This window comes from Poecilia formosa, unplaced genomic scaffold (assembly GCF_000485575.1).
Source record: "Poecilia formosa unplaced genomic scaffold, Poecilia_formosa-5.1.2 Scaffold16, whole genome shotgun sequence".
Taxonomy (NCBI): domain Eukaryota; kingdom Metazoa; phylum Chordata; class Actinopteri; order Cyprinodontiformes; family Poeciliidae; genus Poecilia; species Poecilia formosa.
This window is the reverse complement of record NW_006799955.1, coordinates 4,414,076-4,436,077: the sequence shown is the minus strand read 5'-3', so window position 1 is coordinate 4,436,077 and position 22,002 is coordinate 4,414,076. Positions and strand designations below refer to the sequence as shown.

General features: G+C 38.7%; 1 protein-coding gene across 2 annotated transcripts in view; it reads left to right on the top strand.

Annotated features, from left to right (window-relative positions):
- tanc1b (tetratricopeptide repeat, ankyrin repeat and coiled-coil containing 1b) overlaps window positions 1-22,002 on the top strand; it is a 100,532-nt gene that overhangs the window by 5,934 nt on the left and 72,596 nt on the right. For both annotated transcript variants that reach the window (XM_007546608.2, XM_016668715.1), the window contains exon 2: window positions 5,038-5,131. In XM_007546608.2, coding sequence (XP_007546670.1) covers window positions 5,071-5,131 — 61 coding nt within the window. In that variant the 5' untranslated portion in view covers window positions 5,038-5,070. The remainder of the gene's footprint in view (window positions 1-5,037; window positions 5,132-22,002) is intronic.

Sequence of the window (22,002 nt, the reverse complement as noted above, 5' to 3'; positions counted from 1 at the left end):
TTTTTAAATATTTGGTGATTTTAAAAGATGTTCTTCACTTTTCAATTAATTTAGAAAGGGAGCTTGTCAAATTCTACATCACTGAAGAATAATTTTTTTTCTCTGATGGATTTCTGTCAGCACTTGGTTAGATGACAAGTTGTACTTATCAGAGTGTTTTTGATTAATGTCAGTATTCATCCTGCACATTAAGTAGGATTAAGAATAAGTGTCCTCTGAGGGCAACTCTAGAAAGTACTTTTCTTTGTGAATTTTTTTTTTTTGCTCTGTTGTCTAAGTGACTTTAAAAAAACAAGAAAACATTCCACCTTCTTCCTAGTCTGTTCCTATGATTTATTAAATGTGGATCCTTTTGAATTTCATGTTAGGTTTTGCTTTGCTATGCCTGATTAGGTGTGAGTTTTGCCTCAGTTTGATTTTTATTAGAAGACAATCATTTAAATGAAAAGTAAATAAAGCTGCTGTTGAAATGTGGGTAAATAAAACAAATGTTATATTGGCTGCACCAATAAGACATTTACGAAAACAAACAAAGCAAATTTACGAAACCAACGGCAACAAGATGGAAATAAATACTAGCTGTCAATATAGGCCCAGTTTTATCTGACCGATATCAATATACTAAAAAAAAAAATATATATATATATTAATATTGGTTAGCAGCAAAGTTAGTAACAAAATTTCAAGCATCCCTAATTTTAATTCATAATCCACTTTTTAAGGTTGTATTATCAAATGTTTTCTTACACAAGATTCTCCCTTGTTCCTCCTCATGGCCACACACTTCAGATTTAGTTTAATCAGCCCACAGGACATGTCTCCAAATATTAATCTCCTGTGTCTATTTTCTCAAAGGCAACTTTTTTGGAGTTGACTTCTTCCTCGCTGATTGGCTTTTCAGCCCATATTTGTTACAGCTTCAGTCAACCTCTCTACAAGATCATTCCCTGTTCTTTTGGTTGTTGATGTACACTTCTTAGCAAAAACAGACTCATTTCAGGGTCAGAATTGTAAATACCGATATTAAGAGTGTTTTTTTTTTTTAACAATTATTTTTAAATTAGAATGGTTTTAAACAAAGATCAGAGAAACATAATCAGTAACCATGACATGGTATTTTTAATGTGATAATTGGTGCAAAATTTATTAATAAACAATTGAAGAAATGTGTAAAAAAAAACAACAAAAAAAACACTTGAGAGGAAGTGAGGTTTTTCCGAGGTTATGCATTTCCCTTCTGTGCAAGGGCAACGTCTCTGTTTGCTGACATGAACACAGGAGAAGTCGAACCAGCAGTATAAATATCACTTCATTTGTATTTTTCCTTCAGCTCTGGTGTGAATAATAACCTTTTGTTTACAGTGACTGACACTGCTCTCCTTCGTACCTAATCCCCACACTTCCTGTTTAAAAGATTTTTTTTTTTTCTTCGCCATTGTTTCTGAAGCACTCGAACTCGCAGGCCGGGCCGGGTTTGTTTCCTGCCCTCGTTGAATGGACAACAAGAGAATAGATAATTACCGAGTTCACATGAGAATTGAAATGTTCCCCTTCTCGACAGCATTTGTCAAAGCATTTCGAAGGTCGGCACCAGTTTGAGAGTTTCCACGTTGCTATGCCAACTGTGTTGAAATCCGAGCATGATTATTCATGTGAAACTGGTCGATAAAGACAGCTGGCATAACATTTTGACTGGAAAGCGAACGCTTACAGTGGGAAATAGCTGTTTACCTGGAGAGGAGTGGTTTTGATTGGAGTACTTTCATTATTGTGTGCCACCTAATAAGAGGACAAAGTTCACGCTTCCTCACCAGCATCCAGTTGAGGTAAAATGCTTCCTTACCAGTGGCATTCTGAGCAAACAATCCAATTTTTTTTTTCTCTAGAAAGCTATTTTTCTTAGATAACTGGAGTAGCCACATAGCTCTATTAACCCCGTGTCATGTCAACATGGTGCAGGTGAGGATCTTTTCTTCTCAGCCTGTTTGGATTTGAACTGCATCACATGAGGAATGACCTAGAAAACAGGCACGTTGATAACTGGCGGCACCTTTTGAACCAGCAGAGACTTCAATTTCTCTTTCTTGAAAAGGACCCGTCTTAACGCTGCACTTTATTGTCACGTTAGGCGTTTTCAAAGTAGCCATCTCCCTTCTGAAATATGTTTGGACAAAAATGCCACAACGTCCCTACAGACGTTGGACAGCTACATTGTTGTTTCTTTTTAAATAACCGAAGAGGGCAAGGTGGCCGTGGTTTTCTGCTGTTTCTATTAGTAGGTGTGAATGTTTACAGTCTGTTATGTCTGTCCTACCAGCATGTGTCTGCAAACCTGTGAACCTCTGAGCAGCTTTCGCTGCTGTGTGGTAATATTGAGAGGCCCCTTCTAAAGGGGCCTTGTATGTATTTGAACCCGTCTTAAATGCACTTGGGTGGACCTGAGCTTGAGGAATCTTGATCCCATCATCCTGCATACCATACAGTCCACGGCTCCTCTCTAAGGAGCCTTTCTCTGAAAGGTCACAGCTATGTCCCCAATTAAGCAGTTTTGTTCAATGGTATGTGCTGATCTTTGTGTCGTTGTTGCATAGGTCTAATTAATGCCCGACAGTGGCTTCACTGTGAATAAAATGTGATGGTACAGTACATGACAGTTTTTATTCTGAGTTTTATAATGTGTGTGTGTGAGTCTGTTTCTGGTAGCTTTTGAAAAGGGGGGGGGGGAGAAAGGTATGGAAAAAATTAGTCATGCTGTTTTTTTATTAGGGTTTTAAAAGGGTGTATCTCATTTCCTTTGGGTGTTATTCATTGTAACTGTGGAGATGAGCAGCGTATTTCCATATGATATCACACAACTGTTTCATTAAGAAGCCAATGTAGTGCACTGTGTCATTCCTGTAAAATCTACACAAGTTTGTTGGAATCCAGAATGGCACAATTATTAGATTTGTATAATATATTTGGCATTTTCCCCAGAAAACTTGCTAAACCTGGTGATAGTAGCTTGGCCATTATTTTCCTGTGCAATCCCGCTTGAATAAAATCTCGCCTATAGCACAGTTTGGCCTTTCTCCCCTTCACATGGATTCCCACTGGTAGATTTTTTTATTTTTTTTTACCGGGCCAATCGGCGAACAGAAGGAGAAGTTGTGAATAATGACGTTGATTTTCTGCTCTGTTTTAGCAATGGCAGGGGGAGAATGTGAACGAAGCGGTTCAAAGCAGTGACTGGGGAAAAAAAGGCATTTTACTTTTTTAAAGCAGACATAATTATCACAGAGTTGGCATTGTAATCTATTTCAGCATCTAATATCTCCAATTAACATGATTGATGATGTGTTATTACATCGTCAACCTGTTTAAGTCTTGATGTCTCGATAGGATAACAATGAATGAACCGCAGGCTTGTCTCAACATGACATAGAAAATTGGTTCCTTTATGGCTTTTTACTAGGGCTGTATAATTTAAGGAAAATATTGAAATATAAATATATCCGTTGTGAATAACTGTAATTTTCAAGACACTTGCTTTATTATTATGTCCCCTCCACACTCTACTGACTCTAGGATCTTAGCCATTGAATAAAATACTGCTATTTGGGCATTTAGAGAAGTTTAGAGAAGAGTCTATTCAACTGGCTAAATATAAAAGAACTAGGCAGAACTCTAATGCATTCAACTCAAAATGGTACATGGCAAATATTGATTCCAAGCTTTCCTTGCAATTGCGATTGTACACATTGATATTTCAACCAAGTTTGTGATTAAATATGTATAATTGACTTCACTTTTAGAAAGAGTATTGGATCTACTTCCTTAGGTGGAAACTTGGACACTAAAAGTGTTTTGTTTTCCATGATCGAACAGCTCTCAATAGATTCAGGTTTAGGCTGACTGGTGCATACTGCCCAGCTGTTCAAGCATTCTCAAACGCATCCAACCAATCATATCAAATGCTAAATGATCAAATTAAATCTAGAGTGGAGTACATTTCCCCAGTGTTGATCAAAAGCGTGTCTGTGAAGTCTCAAAATCAATGAAAAGTTTATTTATTGACTGGTCACGGAGGAGTTGAAATGATTTAAAGTTTCGCCATGCACCCCCCTCAACCTCCAGTAACCAATCAGGCGGAGGGTTTGCTACAGAGCTCCATCTAACACCATCATGGATGAAAAAGGGCAAATCGATAGCATCTCCCACAATACCACTAGGAACAGTGAGATAATGTGGAGACTGGCTTCTGGCTCAGAAGTGTTTTTGTTTGCAGATGATGTGTCCTTATTTGGCTAAAAGCAATGTTTTCAGTGGGGAAAAAAAATTCTCTGCTGTTACTAATATAAAACCATAAACTGCAGGAGGCCAGGATACATTTTTAAAGGGTTGGAAACAAATAAACAAACAAACAAAAAAAATCCCCTACAATTAACTGTCAGAGCTGCTGTTGCTGCTGCATTAGGAATGTTTTAACCATGGTGCAACAACATACGACTAAGAATAGTTCCAGTGCAAACAAGCACAACCAGACAGGACCTTGAGTTTATTTCTTAGCATTTCACTCTGAGGACTCCAAAGACAGAGCAGTCTTAAAAAGCCGTGGATATTAATTGAAAGCCCTGTAGCTCAGGCACATAACATCAATTACGTGTGGAATTCGGGGCATTCGACCAAGTGTTTTCCTGCAGAAGACGATAACAGAACTTGTCCTTTTCTGTTCAAATATTGAAGCATTCTTTCCATGCTTCCCTCTGCCGATGACCTGCAGGTTTGGGAGTGCGGTGGGAAAACTCAGCGTATACAACATTTACCCGCGGTGTTGTCAGGTTTTAGGAACAGTCTTTAACTCGTCGAGGTTGCTTTGGATAAACATCCTGCATCAGATGAGTCTCCTTTCTGCAGGTGCATGGACAATAACATATATTTAACAATGAAACTGGTTGTGTTGCAGGACGGTTTCCTCAGTTCTCCTTAAGGAACAATGGATGCGTTACAGCTGTGGCTCTGCATGTAAGGGACTCACTGTACACACTTTTCCTTCAGGGGCCTTAAAGAGAGGATTCCAGGAACCTCACCATGTTCAAGGCTGTGCTGAAGAAGAATAGAGATGGAGGCAAAGGGAACAAGAAGGAGTCGGGTATGTGTATATCTGTTTGTTTTTATATGTTTATTTCTGATTAAACTTTGAGGTTTTTACCAGGACACCCAATAAATACACGAAAACTAATGCATACACTGGACAAACTAATGCAATAACATAGAGTAACTAAAGAAACCGAATCAAATCAATTCTCATCTTAGGATTTACATAAAAAGCACCCATGGTGTTGTACAGAAAGATCACTGCGCGTTTCCTTTTGCCACTGTTACGTAATAATATTGGGCTTAGACTACAAATTCTGGACTTTTCATTTTCTTTTTTGTTAAAATATACATGTAGTTAATAAAAAAGTTTGTAAATAATAGGATGCTGTAGTTTTGAAATATCTGTTTGGAAAAAAATAATAAAATATCTTTATTCCAAATATAGTGTCATAGTAAACCCTTTAAAAATAAATAGTTTTTTGTCTCACTACCCAAATCTATATATTTGCACACTTTAAAATTCATTGTGCAACTCCTATGTAATGCCACCTCTAACCAGTTAAAATACACCAGATTGTGTTGCATCAGATTGAGTCTCTGCAAGCCTGAAAAAAAGTTTGAAAACCTCCATACATGGTCGTAATCTCATATGCATTATTTGAGCCTGTGTAAAAAAAAAAAAGCCATGCAAGGCATCACAGTCTTCTGAAGTTATGCCTCCAGTTCTTAGCTGGAGGCATCTGCTGTTGATTGGACTTTCAAACTGCACGTATATTTAAAATTAAACTCAAAATAAAATGCCCTAGGAATATTAGGAGTCAAAATTATAGCTAAACAATGGGAGGTATACTAGTCTGAGTGTGAAGCATTTAGCGAAAGCTAAGAAGAATTGCAGAAAAGAAAATGAACTGCTCACATACTGCAGCTATCGCTAAATGCTTCACACTCGGAGACTAGTATACCTCCCATTGTTTAGCTATAATTTTGACTTGAGGTACACCCTTATTATGTCATAGCAGATGTTTTTCTTTGAAATTCGTATGCTAGCCTTCCACTGTGACTAACTACGCATCATCCTTAGCTGTACATTGAAGACTAGTCCGCTGTGCACATAATTTGCCTCTTCCAATGATCCATCTTGGCAGGCCAGGGTGACACTGTGTGTTTATATTCCATCTACCAGCCCCGACCTGCTCCATCACCTCGGTGGTGGTTTCCACAGTCTGATTCAGCAGTTCTGATGTAGATGCATGTCTCATAGCTCTGCTGTCTTCGTCGCTTTTGTTTGACTCAGTCAGTATTGAAATTACAGGGGAAAAGAGTTGCTTCATGTGCGCTGTCACACCACCTCCACTGCTTTCTAGCATACAACAACAAAAGAAACGACTTAAAAGGCGTGCATGCACAGCTTTTCATGAGGCTGTTGAAACCCGTCTTGCACATACTCATGCAACACGGCTCCCTTGTTATCCAGCACACACCAACACACATCTACCCTTGAATACAAGGGGGATTTGAGCATGTGAAATCTGGGAGGGTCGACTGTTTCATGGCGGGATACAACTCTTTTTATTCCCAGTGTCACTTTTCCCAGTTGGCCCCCATCCATCAAGCCCAAGCAGCTCCTTGTCTTTTTTTCACATGCCGAGACAATAAAATCTGGTCACTCCTTTCTCTTGTTCAGGTCACTTCAGACAGATGAGAGGTCACAGAGTTTCAGCTCTGAGCAGTGGCCACTGTGCCCTATTGTTGTTCCTCCATGGAGCAGACAGCCCTCTTCTTTTCAACTCAATTTTTAAAGTTAAACTCTGTGATTTTTATTTTATTTTTTTTACCCATCATTTCTAGTGGTTTCAGGATTTTCCCATTACAAAAAATATATATATTAAGACAAAAGGTGTGAAAAGAAGTAGTAGTGGCCAATTTCTGATCACCAGCATAGTAATGGTTTGACCTCCTGGTGCCAATTTTAGCTGACACTGATTTCTCTTTAAGAATTGCAATAAACAAAATACTTAATTTTCTACTTTCTGTGTGTACATTTTGAGCACTCTTAACAATTAAAAAGATTATTTTAATAAAGAACAGTTATTCCTTTAAAATAGCACACTATTATAGAATCCATAATGAGCCCAGTAGATGAGCAGTTCCACCAGGTGTTTGCTAATTGCTGCTGACTAGTCTGAAGGAGTTGAGTGGGGGAGTCGCAGGCGAGGGCTGCTCTGTGAGGCCAAAGATTTTGAAGCTGCAGTTCCGAGAAGGAGCTTCGTCTTCAAAGGCAGCGCTCGGTCGCACCAAGCGTTTCGTACAGCTGACTGGTTGCCGTGGGAGATTAAAAGATTTCTCAGATATGCTTGAAAGAATCAAATCAGCACTTCAGTTACATTTTTGACGAGGGAATAACATAACATCATGTAAAGCTAAAAAATGTTGAAATGATAAATTGCAAAGTCAAATTTCTTTTAAGTTGTTTCATATGTGCAAAACTTTTTTAACAACTGAAGGTAATGTGGCTACTTGATTATGCTATAAAGTGGCACTATGTGCATGAAAAGTATGACACCCCCTCTAAAAGGTTATTACACGATTGAACACATATAATTTTCACACCATCAGTAAAAATGGCTTTCATTAGTCATGACTGGCTTTTTTAACTAGGGCAAAGCGTTGGGTAAATCTAAGCAGTATATTTCACAGTGGAAATAAATGGGAGGAAAGACTTTGATAATGCTATAATTGCAAGATACCTCAGCAGATGTTGCTTATGACTTTGTGGCTATGGACCGAAAGCAACTTAAATATGGTCAAGGAAACTTGGTCCTCATGCCAGATACCACTACAGTCATTAGCTCTCCTTTGGGATCTCCCCATTGCCAAGACCACAAAAACACAAACTTTGCTAATTCAGTCTCTCCATCTTGTGCTCCTCCTAGATCTTTCTTCCCTTTTTGCTTCTGGAAATTTTCATCCTGCAAGGACTCCATGTTCAGATTCACTTCTTTTTTTAGTTTATGGTATCTGCTCTTTTGCGGTGGTGTTTGAGAATCTAAAATCAGGCTTTTCTGTAACTCTGGTTGCAAGCAGAGTTATGGCTCGTTACATTACTGAATTGAAAGAATGTTTATTTTTATGCAGACATTTCAGAACTTCAAACATTAGCAGCCATGCTTTCTTTCTTTGTACGTTTCAGTAACAAAAGATCAATGAGAAATGTGTAGAAGTCTGACATTTTGCTCTGGTTTGGTTCTGACATCACACAGACCAGCATGGAGCCACAGCATGTAGACTCAAGCATCTTGACAATTAAAGTTAAAATATTACCTGTAACTTTTGTTGCCTTTTTGATTTCTGTTGCACATATTTTTTCGTCACGATGTTGGTGTTTGCAATACTTGTATAACAAAGGACAGTTTGAAGTGCATTAATTGTTGACTAATGCATTCTAAATCTTATGAACTTTCATTTTGATTCTAATTTAATATTTTGCCATTTGGGCAGAGTCGCAAGGATTATGAATCACAGATAATAAATGAGTAAAGAAGAAAACAGTCACCACAGCTGTGGTCTGTGACCCCGTCAAACACTGGGGGTCCACTGTAGCTGTAGCACATTTCTGTTGTGGTCAGTGTTATATTCAGTTGTTTAAATCAGTTTTATACAAATGAGTTTCTATGTTTCTTTAGAAAGAAAATTGGGACCAGCTAGTTCCACTTCAGAAAGACCAGTTGATTTATTTTCAGTAAAAGTACAACTTAAACCCCTCCTCCCCCACAAAAGTAGAGGCTTTCAGAGATGCTTACTAGTTTACAGGCGGAATATGCTCCTAATAATGAACGACATAAAAGGCATTTTCATGTCTAAACACAGATCAAATCTTTTAATGCATCCTTATGTTTCAACCCTCGTCAATTTTTTATTTATTTATTTTTTTAAATTTTTTTTATGGATGTATTTTCTCATCAACGTTTAATAGTTCCTCCGACAAACAGACCCACGGGACCCGCTTCTTCCCTTTTTAAAGAAATCCCTCGCTCTTAAAAGCTTGGCTTTCTGGTGTTAAGTGTCTGGCATTAAACCATTGCTGTTGCTGTGGGAGTATCTTTAATAGGCCCCTCAGGTGACCAAGAGTAATGCCATTTTTGACCCAGCTTTGATTGCTTAGTGTTACTTTGTGAGGCAGGTAATGCCTCTGGAGGTTAAACTCAACACTAGACTTTTCACTCAATGAGGGTGGCAGCCTGAAGCAGCTGCCAGACATTTGTTCTGTCAGACGCAGTGTTAATCACAGCGACGTGCTCTGTCGTGGCCTCACTGAGGCCGATAACAGTTCCGGCTGTTTGTCCCTCTGCATCCCAACACACACACACACGCACACACACACACACACACACACACACACACACACACACACACACAAATGTTGCGTTCTCAAACGTCACCCATACGGTGGGTCACAGGTTGTTTAACAGCATAGAAACAGGAGCTGCACACACACCTGCTACAACAGGGTAAACATTTCTCAAGTAGACCCGAAGGCAATCTTTTTCAAGAGATTACCGTTTCATTATTGAGACTGAGTGAGGGCAGATGCTTGGATACAGAATCTATACGAGCAGTTTTCATTGCATTCATCGTGTTGATTTCTGATAACATCTGTGTGCTCCATAGCTCACCTTATGGCTTAGCAGAGACGCAATCTTTCTAATGAGAAACAACAGATGATAAGCCAAACTGCAAAAAGAAGAAGAGAGCGAGAAAAAAAATATATATATATGTATATATATAATGCATTGCTTGTTTGGTGATTTGCACAGTTTTCAAGACTCAAACGTAATTTTTTCCCCCCCAACAAGTAAATCTTAATTAAAGCCAACATCGCTTCAGAGAGATTATGTGAAAAAATGGAGGGAATGTTCATGATTTAGAGGATCTGTGTACAAAGTAAAAGCATGAGTGAGAGACCCCTAAGCACTCTGTTGCCTCAGCTGTGGTGGAGAATGGTACATGCTGTCTCTGCAGTTTCCATGAGCTCTTTGGTTGTTTTGACACAAAACAGTGATTTGTTGCTAAAGGTCAGGCCATAGCAAATTGGTTACAACGTTTTATTTGTGTTTTTTTCCAGTGGTTCTTCACGTTTCTAATGCCAAAGGTGTTGCTAAAGCTGATAATTCTGAGGTTGTGGTTTGTGGCTCTGAATTTATTGAACCTCTTTGAAAGTAAAATATTTTATGCTGATCCCTGTTTTGCATTATTTTGCTTGCTGTTAGGCTCAGTAGAACAGCTGACATTGCAGACATTCCTACACTGTCGTCTGCTTTCTTTCTACTTCGTCTGCAACCAGGAGAGGAGTTTTCTTTCCCTTTTGTGGGAAGAATTTGCCACAAAAGGACAGGTATTTTTGCAGGTATTTTTTTGATCGAGCAGTTACTTTTCAAAACCAAAAACATTTCTGACAAATCTTGTCTGCTGTTGCTATTTTCATGGGTGAAGGGTTTCCTTTCCTCAACCAAAAACGTACTGGAAGCATTTTAACTGGACTGCTGCTTAGTTGTCCAAGTTTCTCTATTCAGATGCATTTTATTGTGAAATCATATTTGCAGAGTCTTGAGGGGCACAGATTTCAGGACTGAACTTTTCACAGTCAGTGATGATTTGGGAGCTCTCGTCATCTGTTGCACTTGTTTTATCAAGTGCAGCGTCTCTGCAAGGACACTTTTCGAGGCTCCATGCCACACTGCATTGATGCAGTAATTAAAGCAAAAGTACCTGAAAGGTACTGAGTGCACAAACAGTGCAACACATTCAGCAGACTGACAATTTTTAAATCTTAAAATTGTTTTTATTGTATTTATGTAGTAATCCACATTTATGGGTTTTCATTACCTGTAAGCAATGATCCTCAAAATACAAGAAAGGAATTGATTACGTACCAACATATGTAACACAGGCCATGCAATGCTTGATTGCTTGTTGAACCCTTTTGATTCATAGGATTTGCATTTGAACTTATTTTACTCATGATTCATTTCAGTCTGAGGGTCAGCGAGCCGTGGCGCCACCTTCTGTTTGTTTGTTCTGCATGGCATTAAGCAGTGCTTCATAATTTAACTTAGAAAAGGAAGTTTTCTAAGTTTTCTCACGTGATGTCATATTGCCAGAACAGTTGAGATTATCATGCCAAATATACAGTTGTGTCATAAGACATGTTCATCATAGAGGAAAGAGAGTGAATATCAACTTTCTTCTGCATAAGGCGTTTATCAACATTTTATTTTGTTCTCCCGAATTTTTTGTTGCAGTTTTTTTTTAATATACTAAATAATTTAATCAGTAGTTATGAATTAGGAAATCACCCCCGATCTTATTACTGTTTGTCAAATTAAAAGCTGTATGAAACTAAGAACCCTGAAAGCTCTTTAAAACCACGACTATAGTTCGCTTTGTAACGGAGAAGCAAAGTTTGGACAGACATTTCACTTTCTGATATACAAAGAACACCATCTATCATTCTCTGAACAGCGAATTAAAGGCCAAATTATCCCCTCACTTTGTCTGTCTCTGTTACAGACAGCAGGAGTTCAGACTTGCATCACGCTGAAAATGATACGTTCATGTTACAAAGTTCTCTTGAGTCGGATGTCTGCTTAAAAAAAAAAAAAAAGTTATGGAAAAGCACCACGGGGCTTCTTTTGCACATTGTACACCTGGCTGTCCTTTTATTAATGGGAACTGATGCCTGTGTGGAAAAGCCATGAGTCTCACCACTAACCTTTTGATACGGGTTACCACATTTTCTGGATCGTTTAGCAATAAATCTTCTTGCATTCATTTATCCTCAAAATCATAAAATGGATGAAAAAGTTGCTCTTCTCAATAAAAGTATGTGTAGATGGCAAATTGCATATTCTTTGGAGCTTGAATTAAAAACTATATATACTATTTTGTCACATACACAGATGGAATAAGTTATAAGAAATTTCATAGCACATTATGCTAACAAAATATCCAATAATGAGCAATTAATTTTATTTAGGTGTGTATATCTAAATGTTACGGTATAGTAGCTCTCGAGGGCTGGATTCAGGCACCCTTTAGGATATAATCCAAGCAGCTATGTGGGTTTAGTGTTATGTTAACTTGAGTCTCTGTGTCTGAATAATGTTTTTGTAAACTGTTTCTAAAACCTCAACAAATCACATTGTGATTAAATTTCTCCCCGATTCTCCTTTTCTAAATCGAATAAACACAAAATTGTATTGTAACAGTTGCTCAGTGGGGTTTTTTTTTTGTCCTTTGTTTGCTCTTCTATTTACCAGTCATGTTTATATAGATTTTCATGTCCAGACAGTTATGGCAGGACTTATAAAACTGGAGAGGAATGCACCTGATTTTACAAAGGAGACCATTCAGTATGCAGACCTACATGGCTATCAAAGCACTACGCAGCCAGCAGGCAACGATTAGCAGGGCGTAGCTCAAAACCACATCTTTCACTTGCACACATTCGTGTACACGCAAACACACACACACACACACACACACACACACACACACACACACACACACAAACACACCCACTCACCCGCAAACCTCAGGTGTATCCACATTAGACACGCCCAGTGTTTCCTACTGGAAAGCAAAATAAGGGCTCTTGGGGAAACCAGTGAACCTGGTTGGGCAGTCTGTTTCCTTTTTTAAGTCTAATGCGGCATATTTTGGGGCAGCCATTATACGCTTTGCATGATTTGAGATGTCTGAGAATGAAGACTATGAAGCTAATAATTTTTCTTTTCTCTTTCCACACCTATGACATGCATGCACACACCTCTCTGTAAAGAGAGGCATGGTTCAGTTTAAGCAATAATTCCTGTTGAACCTCACCTTGCTCTCTTTTTTTTTTTCATTGAAATTTTGCAGTTATTAAAAAAAAAGCTACAGTGTTTAGCAAAAGTATTCACATTCCTTGAGAATGGGTTCAGTGTGGGAGTGGTTGCCGCTTTATTTATTTATATTTTATTGAGATTCTATGTGATAACGAACACGAAGCTGAAGGAAAATAAATTATTTTCTAAATTTATTTAGAGTGCATTGTGCATTAATATTCACCCTCCTCCTGCAGCATTATCTTGACCGGTGTGCGGTTGTGCAACACTACTCCCATTTTCAGATGATGGACTGGACAAAGCTTTGCTTGGGATATTGTTTCATAACATAATCCCGCTTTTCCACAACTTTCTCGCCGACCTTCCTGCTCTGCTCCTTGCTCTTTACGATGCCTTTTGCTCACTAATTGTCTCTAACAAACCTGTGAGACCCCTATGCAACAGCTAAATTTTTACTGAGATTTACTAAAACACAAGTGAAAAATGCAATCTGACTTTTGAATGCATTTGGTGCACAATTTGTTTAGGGGTCTCAGAAAATAGGAGGTTGAAGTGAATACAAATGCACAAAAGACTTCTCATATTTCAAATTGTAAAACATTTTGAGAATCACGTGTAGTTTTCCTTCTACTGAACAATTTTACTTTAAGGTGACGGTAAAATACATTGATGTTTGTGGTTGTAACATGAAAATATGTAGAAATTTCTAGAAACTCCCCCACCTCCCCCACATGCCCATTGTATATTGTAACTGTTACTGTGTTTAATTACCCCGACTCCCAACCTGTGACACTGGAAAGGTTGGCACGGCAATGAATAACAAGCCAAGCACATACATGAGGACTTGATAAAAGCAGTGAATGATCTCATTTGTTACATGACAACAATAAATGCCTGTCACCCCTCACAACCCGCCTCAGACTTCAAAGCAGAGGAAAAGCATTTTATCACTTAACATGCCAGGGTGTTTCAGATGATCTTCTGAAAGGTGATGGCGGCTGTGACAGCAGTTCATTGGCTGGGGAAGTCAGTAGGCCACAGGTTTTTCTAATTACAGCATGACCTTCCTGGGCAGACACATTCCTTCTGTCTGTTTTTTTTTTTTCTTCTCTAATAAGCTTTCATACCTTCAGCAGTCTCTGACGGAAGAGATGGTCATCCCCCTCATGGCTGTTCATGCTTTAGTTTCCGATATTTTTTCCAATAACTTGAAACGGTTTTGTTCTGGTCATCCGTTATCATTGCTATGCTGACACTGTTTGGTGCCGTCACACTGGCAGGTTATCTGTTAAAACCGCTTGTTGTCTTTCTTCCTCTGTCCAGCTGAGTTTGCTCACAAGGTCTTTGAGAACAGATTTTGGCAGCCACACTTGGTATCTTTGATGCAGTGAGACTTTCTACAGGTTGAACTACTGACCCCGGCGTTTTTGTGTCCTCCTTCAAAAAGAACGGATACAAGTGCTGAATGCCAACAGCAACAGTTTGGATGCAGGACTCCGTTTTTCTCATTGTTTAGTTTTGGTGCCTCATTTTGAGACGGAACAGAAACGTCATTTTAGAATATTATTAAAACACAAAATTACCTGTGATCAATCACTTTTTTTTCTGAAAGTTCAGTTCCACTAGCACACTCACAATTACTGCTTGACCTGTATAATTAAGAAATCGGTTAAATGGAACCCGTCTGACAAGATAAAGTAGGCTAAATGATCTCAGAAAACAACACATTGTGCATCAATGTAGAATGATTCAAGAACAGCAGAAATTTTGAAAAAGTTAAACGACTCAAAATCTTTTAGACCCCAGTGGTTATGGTTGCCTGACGTAAAAATGTGTTTGACCTGAAACAGTGGGGCCATAAAAAGAGAAAACGGAAGAAACAAGCAAGATTGCAAATGCTTTTTCGGAGTGGCGTAGAACTGTCGTAATGGGTCAAAATAATTGTTCGTTGGTCAGTGCTACCCGTCATTTAAGGCACAATTGATTACTTATTTTTGCAAAACTCCACCATTAACTTAGTTTCTCATAATTACTCAAAAGCTACAAGATTTTCCCTGGTTCGTGTTTGTTTTTGGGATTACTCTTTAGAAGGACTCTGTGGATAACCTTTGTACTACATTGTCGTCCGTTTAGTATTACTGAACAGGCTGGTGTCTAAAGGTTACTGGTGTTCTCATGACCTCACCTGGCCTCGGAGGCAGTTCTGCCTAATGGTCTGTGCTAATGGCAATCCAAATCTATCATTAAGCCAAATCTCCATGGTAACACAGGACCGAAGACCACATTTCACTTTTGCCTTGTGTTCTGTCCCATGTGGCTCTGAGTTCATTCATTCATAACTTTGCAGATCCTCAGTTTCTGACGTTTTTCAAAGAAACATACAGATGGAGAGGAATCTCCTGTATGATCCGTTCTTGACCTAAAGCTGTTCACTGCATTAATATGATTGATCGGCAAGGGCCCATGGATGCCTTTGTCCTAAAGACTAAACAGCTGTGTCTTTGACTTTGACATTGTCATTAACCCAATTAAAAACCCATGAGAGATTTTTTTTTTTACAGTTGTGCTATAAAGGAAATTTAAATATTCCTTTTTTTCTCTTTTTCGTTGGTCAATGATTCAACAATAAACACTCATAAAAATAACTGTAGGAGGGATTAAAAAATAAGTTGGACTGTTTTTTTCTTATTGCACCACTATCACTCCACTCTATAAATTGCTATATGTTGAGATTCACTGTTGCATAATTTTGCATTTTGCATTTCTTTGCATTTCTGAATGGCAAAATGGTCATAATGACTCCCTGATTAAGCTATTTATCTGCGTTATAAAAAGTAATTAATGACTGTTGGTCTGAATAGAGATTAGTTTGACTTACCAAAGTATACTTGGATTACTCAATGGGGCTTCCTACTATTAATGTGTGCTATTTCTCCTGGAAATTTCACAACAAAAGTCTGAATGCAATTAATAGTCTTGATCCCAGGCTGGGATCCAAAGCAGTGTGCATAAGTCGGCTTCATGTAATGAGAACTTCGATAAACATTCACGTTGTAACAGCTCAATTCCATAAACATGCACTAATGCAGTTATATTTTAAAGATATGGTGCATAGCTGCTACAACTGAGCCTCTGAATACATACGCATGCAAATGCTAGCAGTGCACCGATTGCAGTTCTTTGGCCAAATACCAATCTTTAAAAAGCCTGACCTGCCAATTCTGATTTTGGCTGATGCCAATTTTTAATTTTTTTTTTGTCTGAAATGTTGCTAAATATAGCAAGAAAGTCACTGAGTTGACAACGGCTGGGTGACTATTGTTATCTGCAAATGTGCAGACATGACCTGGTGGACCGGTATGTCACGCAAACCTCTGAGCAGAGGACAGTGGCTGATTTTAGATGTTTGATGAGGTAGATAAGATAATCACCAATCTCCCAAAATTAAGGAGATCGGCGCTGATAAATCAGCTGGCGGATAAATCGGTGCAGCCTTACCAAATGCTAAATTGGAATTGGAACTGGAATTATACTCTGGTGCAAGAACGTACACGATGGCCACGGCTAGTTGGATACATTAGAAATGGTCTTTGCACTACCACAGAACCTAACATCCACAGTCTTGCCCATCTTCTCTCTTTGAGGTCACAGCTAATCAGTGTCAAGGAAAATGAGTACTGGTTCTGGATTGGCTACTTGGCAACACCCAGCCAACAGTGTATCAAGTTGCATTGTGCCTGTGTATTTCAACTTCCCAAGCCATATTTTCATTTCAGTCTTTTAGATACGCTTCAAGAAAAAGCCGAGTAGACAAATTTTCTCAAATAATTTAGAGTTACCTTTCACAGCGAAATAAGCAAGTAAGTGAATCCATGAGTGTGCAGTAAATGTATTCAAACTTCCCGAGTCGATGCTTTGTGAAAGGAGCATCAGAGTAAGGGGAGCCGAATGTAAATGCACCAAACTTGAATTTGACCAAACTTTGCATTTTGGGTCAAAAGAGAAGTGCTGAGTTCAGTCTAACCTTGGGATAAAAATGGGGCATTTACACGAGTGACAAATGTATCCAGCCACAACGTAGGAATATTTGTGTTGACAGTTATAGCACATTCAGTCCCCTCAATAGGCTGTTATGAGAAAGATCAAGCAGGTCATGGTCATTTTTAATAATATCCTCATGGCCAGAATGGTGTAATTAAAATCTGTTTCACTTGACATTCTTTCCTATCAAGTGGCACACAGAAATTCTCATCTGTCAGTCTCTTTTATTAGCCCTCGTATATCTCCGCTGTCAGAAATCGTCAGATAAAACATGGCCAAGTCAGTCTCAGGCACGTAGTTTTTTTTCCCATATATGCCTAAATTGCCAATTTATGAAGAGGAATGGAAAATGTCATGCTGCCTGGCCAGTGCTGCCCCTCACTTCCTCCCCCTCTTCTACTCCTTATCCCCTAGAAACACACGTACCCGTCCCTGCCAGTCTTTTCCCTTGGGGCCATCGAGGAAAGCATTCCACAGCTCGGGCTACTGCAGACAAGAAAAATTGAGCACAATCTAAGTCTTTTTTTAGATAAAAAATGCTGTGAAGCCTTTTCAATTTTTTGGGTGAAAAAAAAAAAAATTGCTACGGTGTGAGAACAAATTTAAGCTGGTTGTTTCACAAAGGTGGAGGAGCTCTTGGATTTTGAGGAGGTAAAATGACATCGTCAGGATGGTTTCCTTCCTTCATGGACCACCAGCTAAGATGGGTAATCCGCTAAGCACCCGGGTGTATATGTTGGAACAAAAAGTTAGGAAAATTAATTTTTTTACAGAAAAAAAATCTAATTTTAATACCCAAAATTGCCATAAGAAGACTTCAAATTAAAACAAACAAAAAAAAAAGGAGGAAAAGATTGAGTTCTTCAAAAATTTAATATCTACCAAAAACACAGCCTGATGGAGGACACAGTGCTCAATTATTAATAATATTGAATTGTGGGCTGTTTTCTCTTGGCTCATTTGTACAGTATTTTAACAGGTTTTACAACAGCTCTTGGGGTGATTAGAATGGTATGCCACTAGAAAACCCTCATGATTATAAAAAAATATTTCTCCAAAATGGTTTCTAACTATTTTTTAGTTTCAAATTATTGTAAAATTTGAAGATTTTGCATCACAAAATAACCTTGTAGTCCTTGTCCTTGATCATTATGTATGGCTCAGTGTGGGATCTCCCCCACTCTTTTCTTTGTTTGCCCCTCTCTGCTCTCTGTGGGTCACTGTGGGTTAACCATGACAGCTTTTGTGAGACTGTCTCACTGGTCTCGGAAGTACACAGAGACTCCTCATTGGCACTCAGTCTAGCGAAAGAATTTTCCTCTTTGGTGAATTGTCCGTTAACCATCAGCCATTGTGCTTTGATTGAAAGAATATGCATTAATTATAGTCCCCTTTGTCTCTTTAGGCCATAAGATGAACAAGTTGCAAGCCAATCAATTTCTCTTTGCTGTGTACAGTGAACATTAATGGAGATTATAAGAAATGATATCACAGCTCATACACTTAGGACTTTACCTGTCTTGTCGTTTGTTTCAAAACAAAAGCGGTAGGTGATTGTTCTGGAAAGCCAGTTGGAGTGAATGCATTGCATATTTTTGAGCCTGCATCTTTCAGGGGGCCTTTGCATTCCCTCAGAAGGAGTGACGAGCCACATTCCACAGCACAGCGTTACAGGAGACGCTAAGGACATTGTCCAGAGTTTATTCATGAAAGAACTCTGCTGGTCAACACAACTTGAATTTGGGGCATTTGTGTTTTTTTTTTTTTTTTTTTTTTTTTTTGCTCTTTTATTTTTCACATTAGATTGTGATCTCGCACTTGGCTTTAAGTAGTGCAGCGTGGTTGGAGCACTTAAGACAAAATGTGTAAACAAACATGTCATTCTCTGTCGCTTAATATATGAGTTGCATGTGGTTTAATAACTTAAATTAGTACTTAATTTTTAAGAAGGACAAAATGCTTTTCAAAATCTTTTACAAATGTCGATCTGAAAAGTGTGGAGTGCATGTGTATGATGTGATATTACAGCATAAAATCCATTACAGCCAATTTCCTTTAAAAGTCTCCTCATTAGTACAGTTCACCTTACTGTAATTAAGGCTCAGTACGAATCCAGATGTTTCACGAAGGTCTCAGACAGGATAGAAATGAAGTTGTGGTGAAGTTATGGGCAGAGTGAGGTTGTAAAATAATATCCCAAGAGCACCATTCAATATGTCGCACATAAATGAAAATGGTATGGCACACTGCACACCTAGAAAGACATGGCAACCTTCCTAAATTAACTGGCTGACTCATGGAAGGAGAGAATCAGTTGGATTGGGAAGCAGCCAATAGTGAGTATAGGGGAGCCGTACAGACCGACTGGTCAGGTGGGATAATCTGTGCAAAGGGCAATGTTTGAACTTATTTGGACAAAGTATGCTGTTTATGGAGGAGTAGCTAACAGAAGCCATGTTGAAAGAAGTCTAGTTCAGTGTTTGCTACAAGCCTTACAGGGGACACAGCTATAACATGCTTTGGTCAGATGAGAGATTCACTTAACTTTTGTTGCCTTGTTTGGCAAACACTTTACACAGCAAATCATCCTGCACACACCATCTGCGTGGTAAAACATCAAATGGCTCAATTACATCCTCAGTGCAGTCAAGTTCTCCAGAGTCCTGCTGATGTCTTGATTGTTTGACCTAGGTGTGTTGAAACAGAGAAACATCTAAAACCTGCAGGACACCGACCCTGGAGGCCTGGATTTGACGATTCCTGGTCTAGACAAAGGTCCAATGATGAACCTGTGGCAAGATCAGAAAATCGATGTTCAGACATCATCCATCCAATGCGACCGAGTTCCCATTTTTAGATTCGCAAAGCTGCTAGCAACACAACACAAAAGATTTGAAGTTTTAATTGTAGCAAAATGTTTCTATTCATTGAGGGTAAATGCCAAACACACCACACTTTTCAGGTGACCGTTTGTAAATCAGTTTTTAAACCATTTGACGTTTACCTTCCACTTCATAACTATGCCCAATGTTTTGTTTGTCTGTCCTAGAAAATATCAACCAACTATAAAGTTTTTAATGGTAACTTGACAAAATGTAAAAAAGGTGAAAGTGTTTTCAATATCTTTTTCAAGACACTGTGAGTGATTGATTTCTCCTTGAATGGCAAACTGTTGTAAATCAATGTCTTGAAATAATATTGAGCCGTTTTATAGGGTGGGTATGTCCTTGTGGGCTCTGGACCTTTCCTTTTGATGAGGAGGAACGAGCATGTAAGGGACTGTAATCATTTTTACATCATCCCAGGCCAGTGCCATATAATTAGAAAGAGCCGATTTCCTCGACCACAGAAGGGCCTGAAATTGCAGGCCTTGTTCCATCCAGGACTTTGGAAAGTAACAGAAATAGCACTGGCGAGTTTCTGCCCTTGTGTCCATCTGTGTATTATAGCATCGGTCAGATGGCAGTTCAGCCGCTGTAGCACTCCGCTGCATATCTACCAGCACTTCGATGAAGAGCTTTTATGTGGCGCCTCTTGTTTTCAGAACCAACTACCAAAATTGCATCTCAATCCCTTTAGCATGCAGCATGACGGAAACCTTTATTGCCACAATCTGATGTGGCCTCAGCAAGTTAAGAACCCTCTGTAAGATGCTGATGTATAAATGTGTAGGTTTTTAGTTAAAATATACCCTCTATAACTAAGCCTTTTATCACAACATCCTCAGAGTAATGGTTCCCTTTTGTTATTGATGGCTAACATTGCCCAAAGTATTGATGTAAGCAACTTAAAAAGACAGACGTGCAGCGGTTTAGGATTTATTTCTGTTTATTATTATGATCACTGAAGGGACCTTTAAAAAAAATCAAACGTTCAAAATGGTGAAGAGGCAAAATGACCAGGATTGCCTTACCGTGAGAAGATTTGAAATAAATATTTTGAATAGTGTTTAGTTTTAAAAGAGAAAGCAATTTTAAGCTTTCAAAACTCTTTGATTGGTCTATCTAAAATGAATCTAAAATCTAAATCGTGAAATGAAATGTTAGTAAATGGGACATTCAGGGGGAGGTTTGTCATAAGTCATCATTTGCTTTTATCTATAAATAAAAATGTTCAGTATAATAGTATTTGTCTATCCAGAGATGCTTTTATCAATATTTAACCCAACCCAAACTTTATAGACTATATAGAGTAGTATAAACTAAATAGAGTGAGTGTCTATACAAAAGTCTTGCTCTTTGTCTAAGCTGAATGTAATAGTTAGATCAAGGTGGCTGCAGGTCGTGCTCTTTTGCAGGCTCAGACTCATTTACAGTTTTTTTTTTTTCTTTTTTTTTTTGTGCCATGTCTGGAGCCATGCAGAGGCGTCATTGGACCTCTCCGTTTCCTGCTGCTGGCATTCTTCTTTGTTTCAAAGCTTCTAAAACACAGGACAACTTTGTGTCCATTCTGGCTCGGCAGAGGAGTGCAGAAAACGGATCTCTGTTTCTGATTAGGCCGGCAGCCTCATGGTACCCGACCGTTTTCTCCCAAGCAGATCCAGAGGGTGCTAATAGAAGCATGCCTCCTTCCCATTAGAGCTTGTAGTGATTAGGCTGCAGAAATAAGCCAGAGCTCAAAGAATGGAACCAAAGTGTCATTAATGTGGCTCACCACATCTCCACTTATGATTCAGCCAGGTCTGCTGATGCATGGTCTGTTTTATTAGTGAGGTAATAGATGTTGTCTTGAGGTTTATAATTTATCCATTTTATTTGTGGCAATGATGAGTGAGCAGCTTTGATTCTGGAGAATAGATTAGTGTGCTGTGAGCTAGCGTCATGACTCTCGCAATGTTTTTGGTGAAGCTCAATCATTTTCCACACTGTGAGCAGGTAAAGTCATTTATGCCTCTTTTGGCACTCATACATAGTTTAAGAGAATGTTTTTGTGATTTGTAACAAAATACAGTGTTCTAGCAGATGTTACAAAGTGTTCAACATCTGTAAACCTGGGCTTG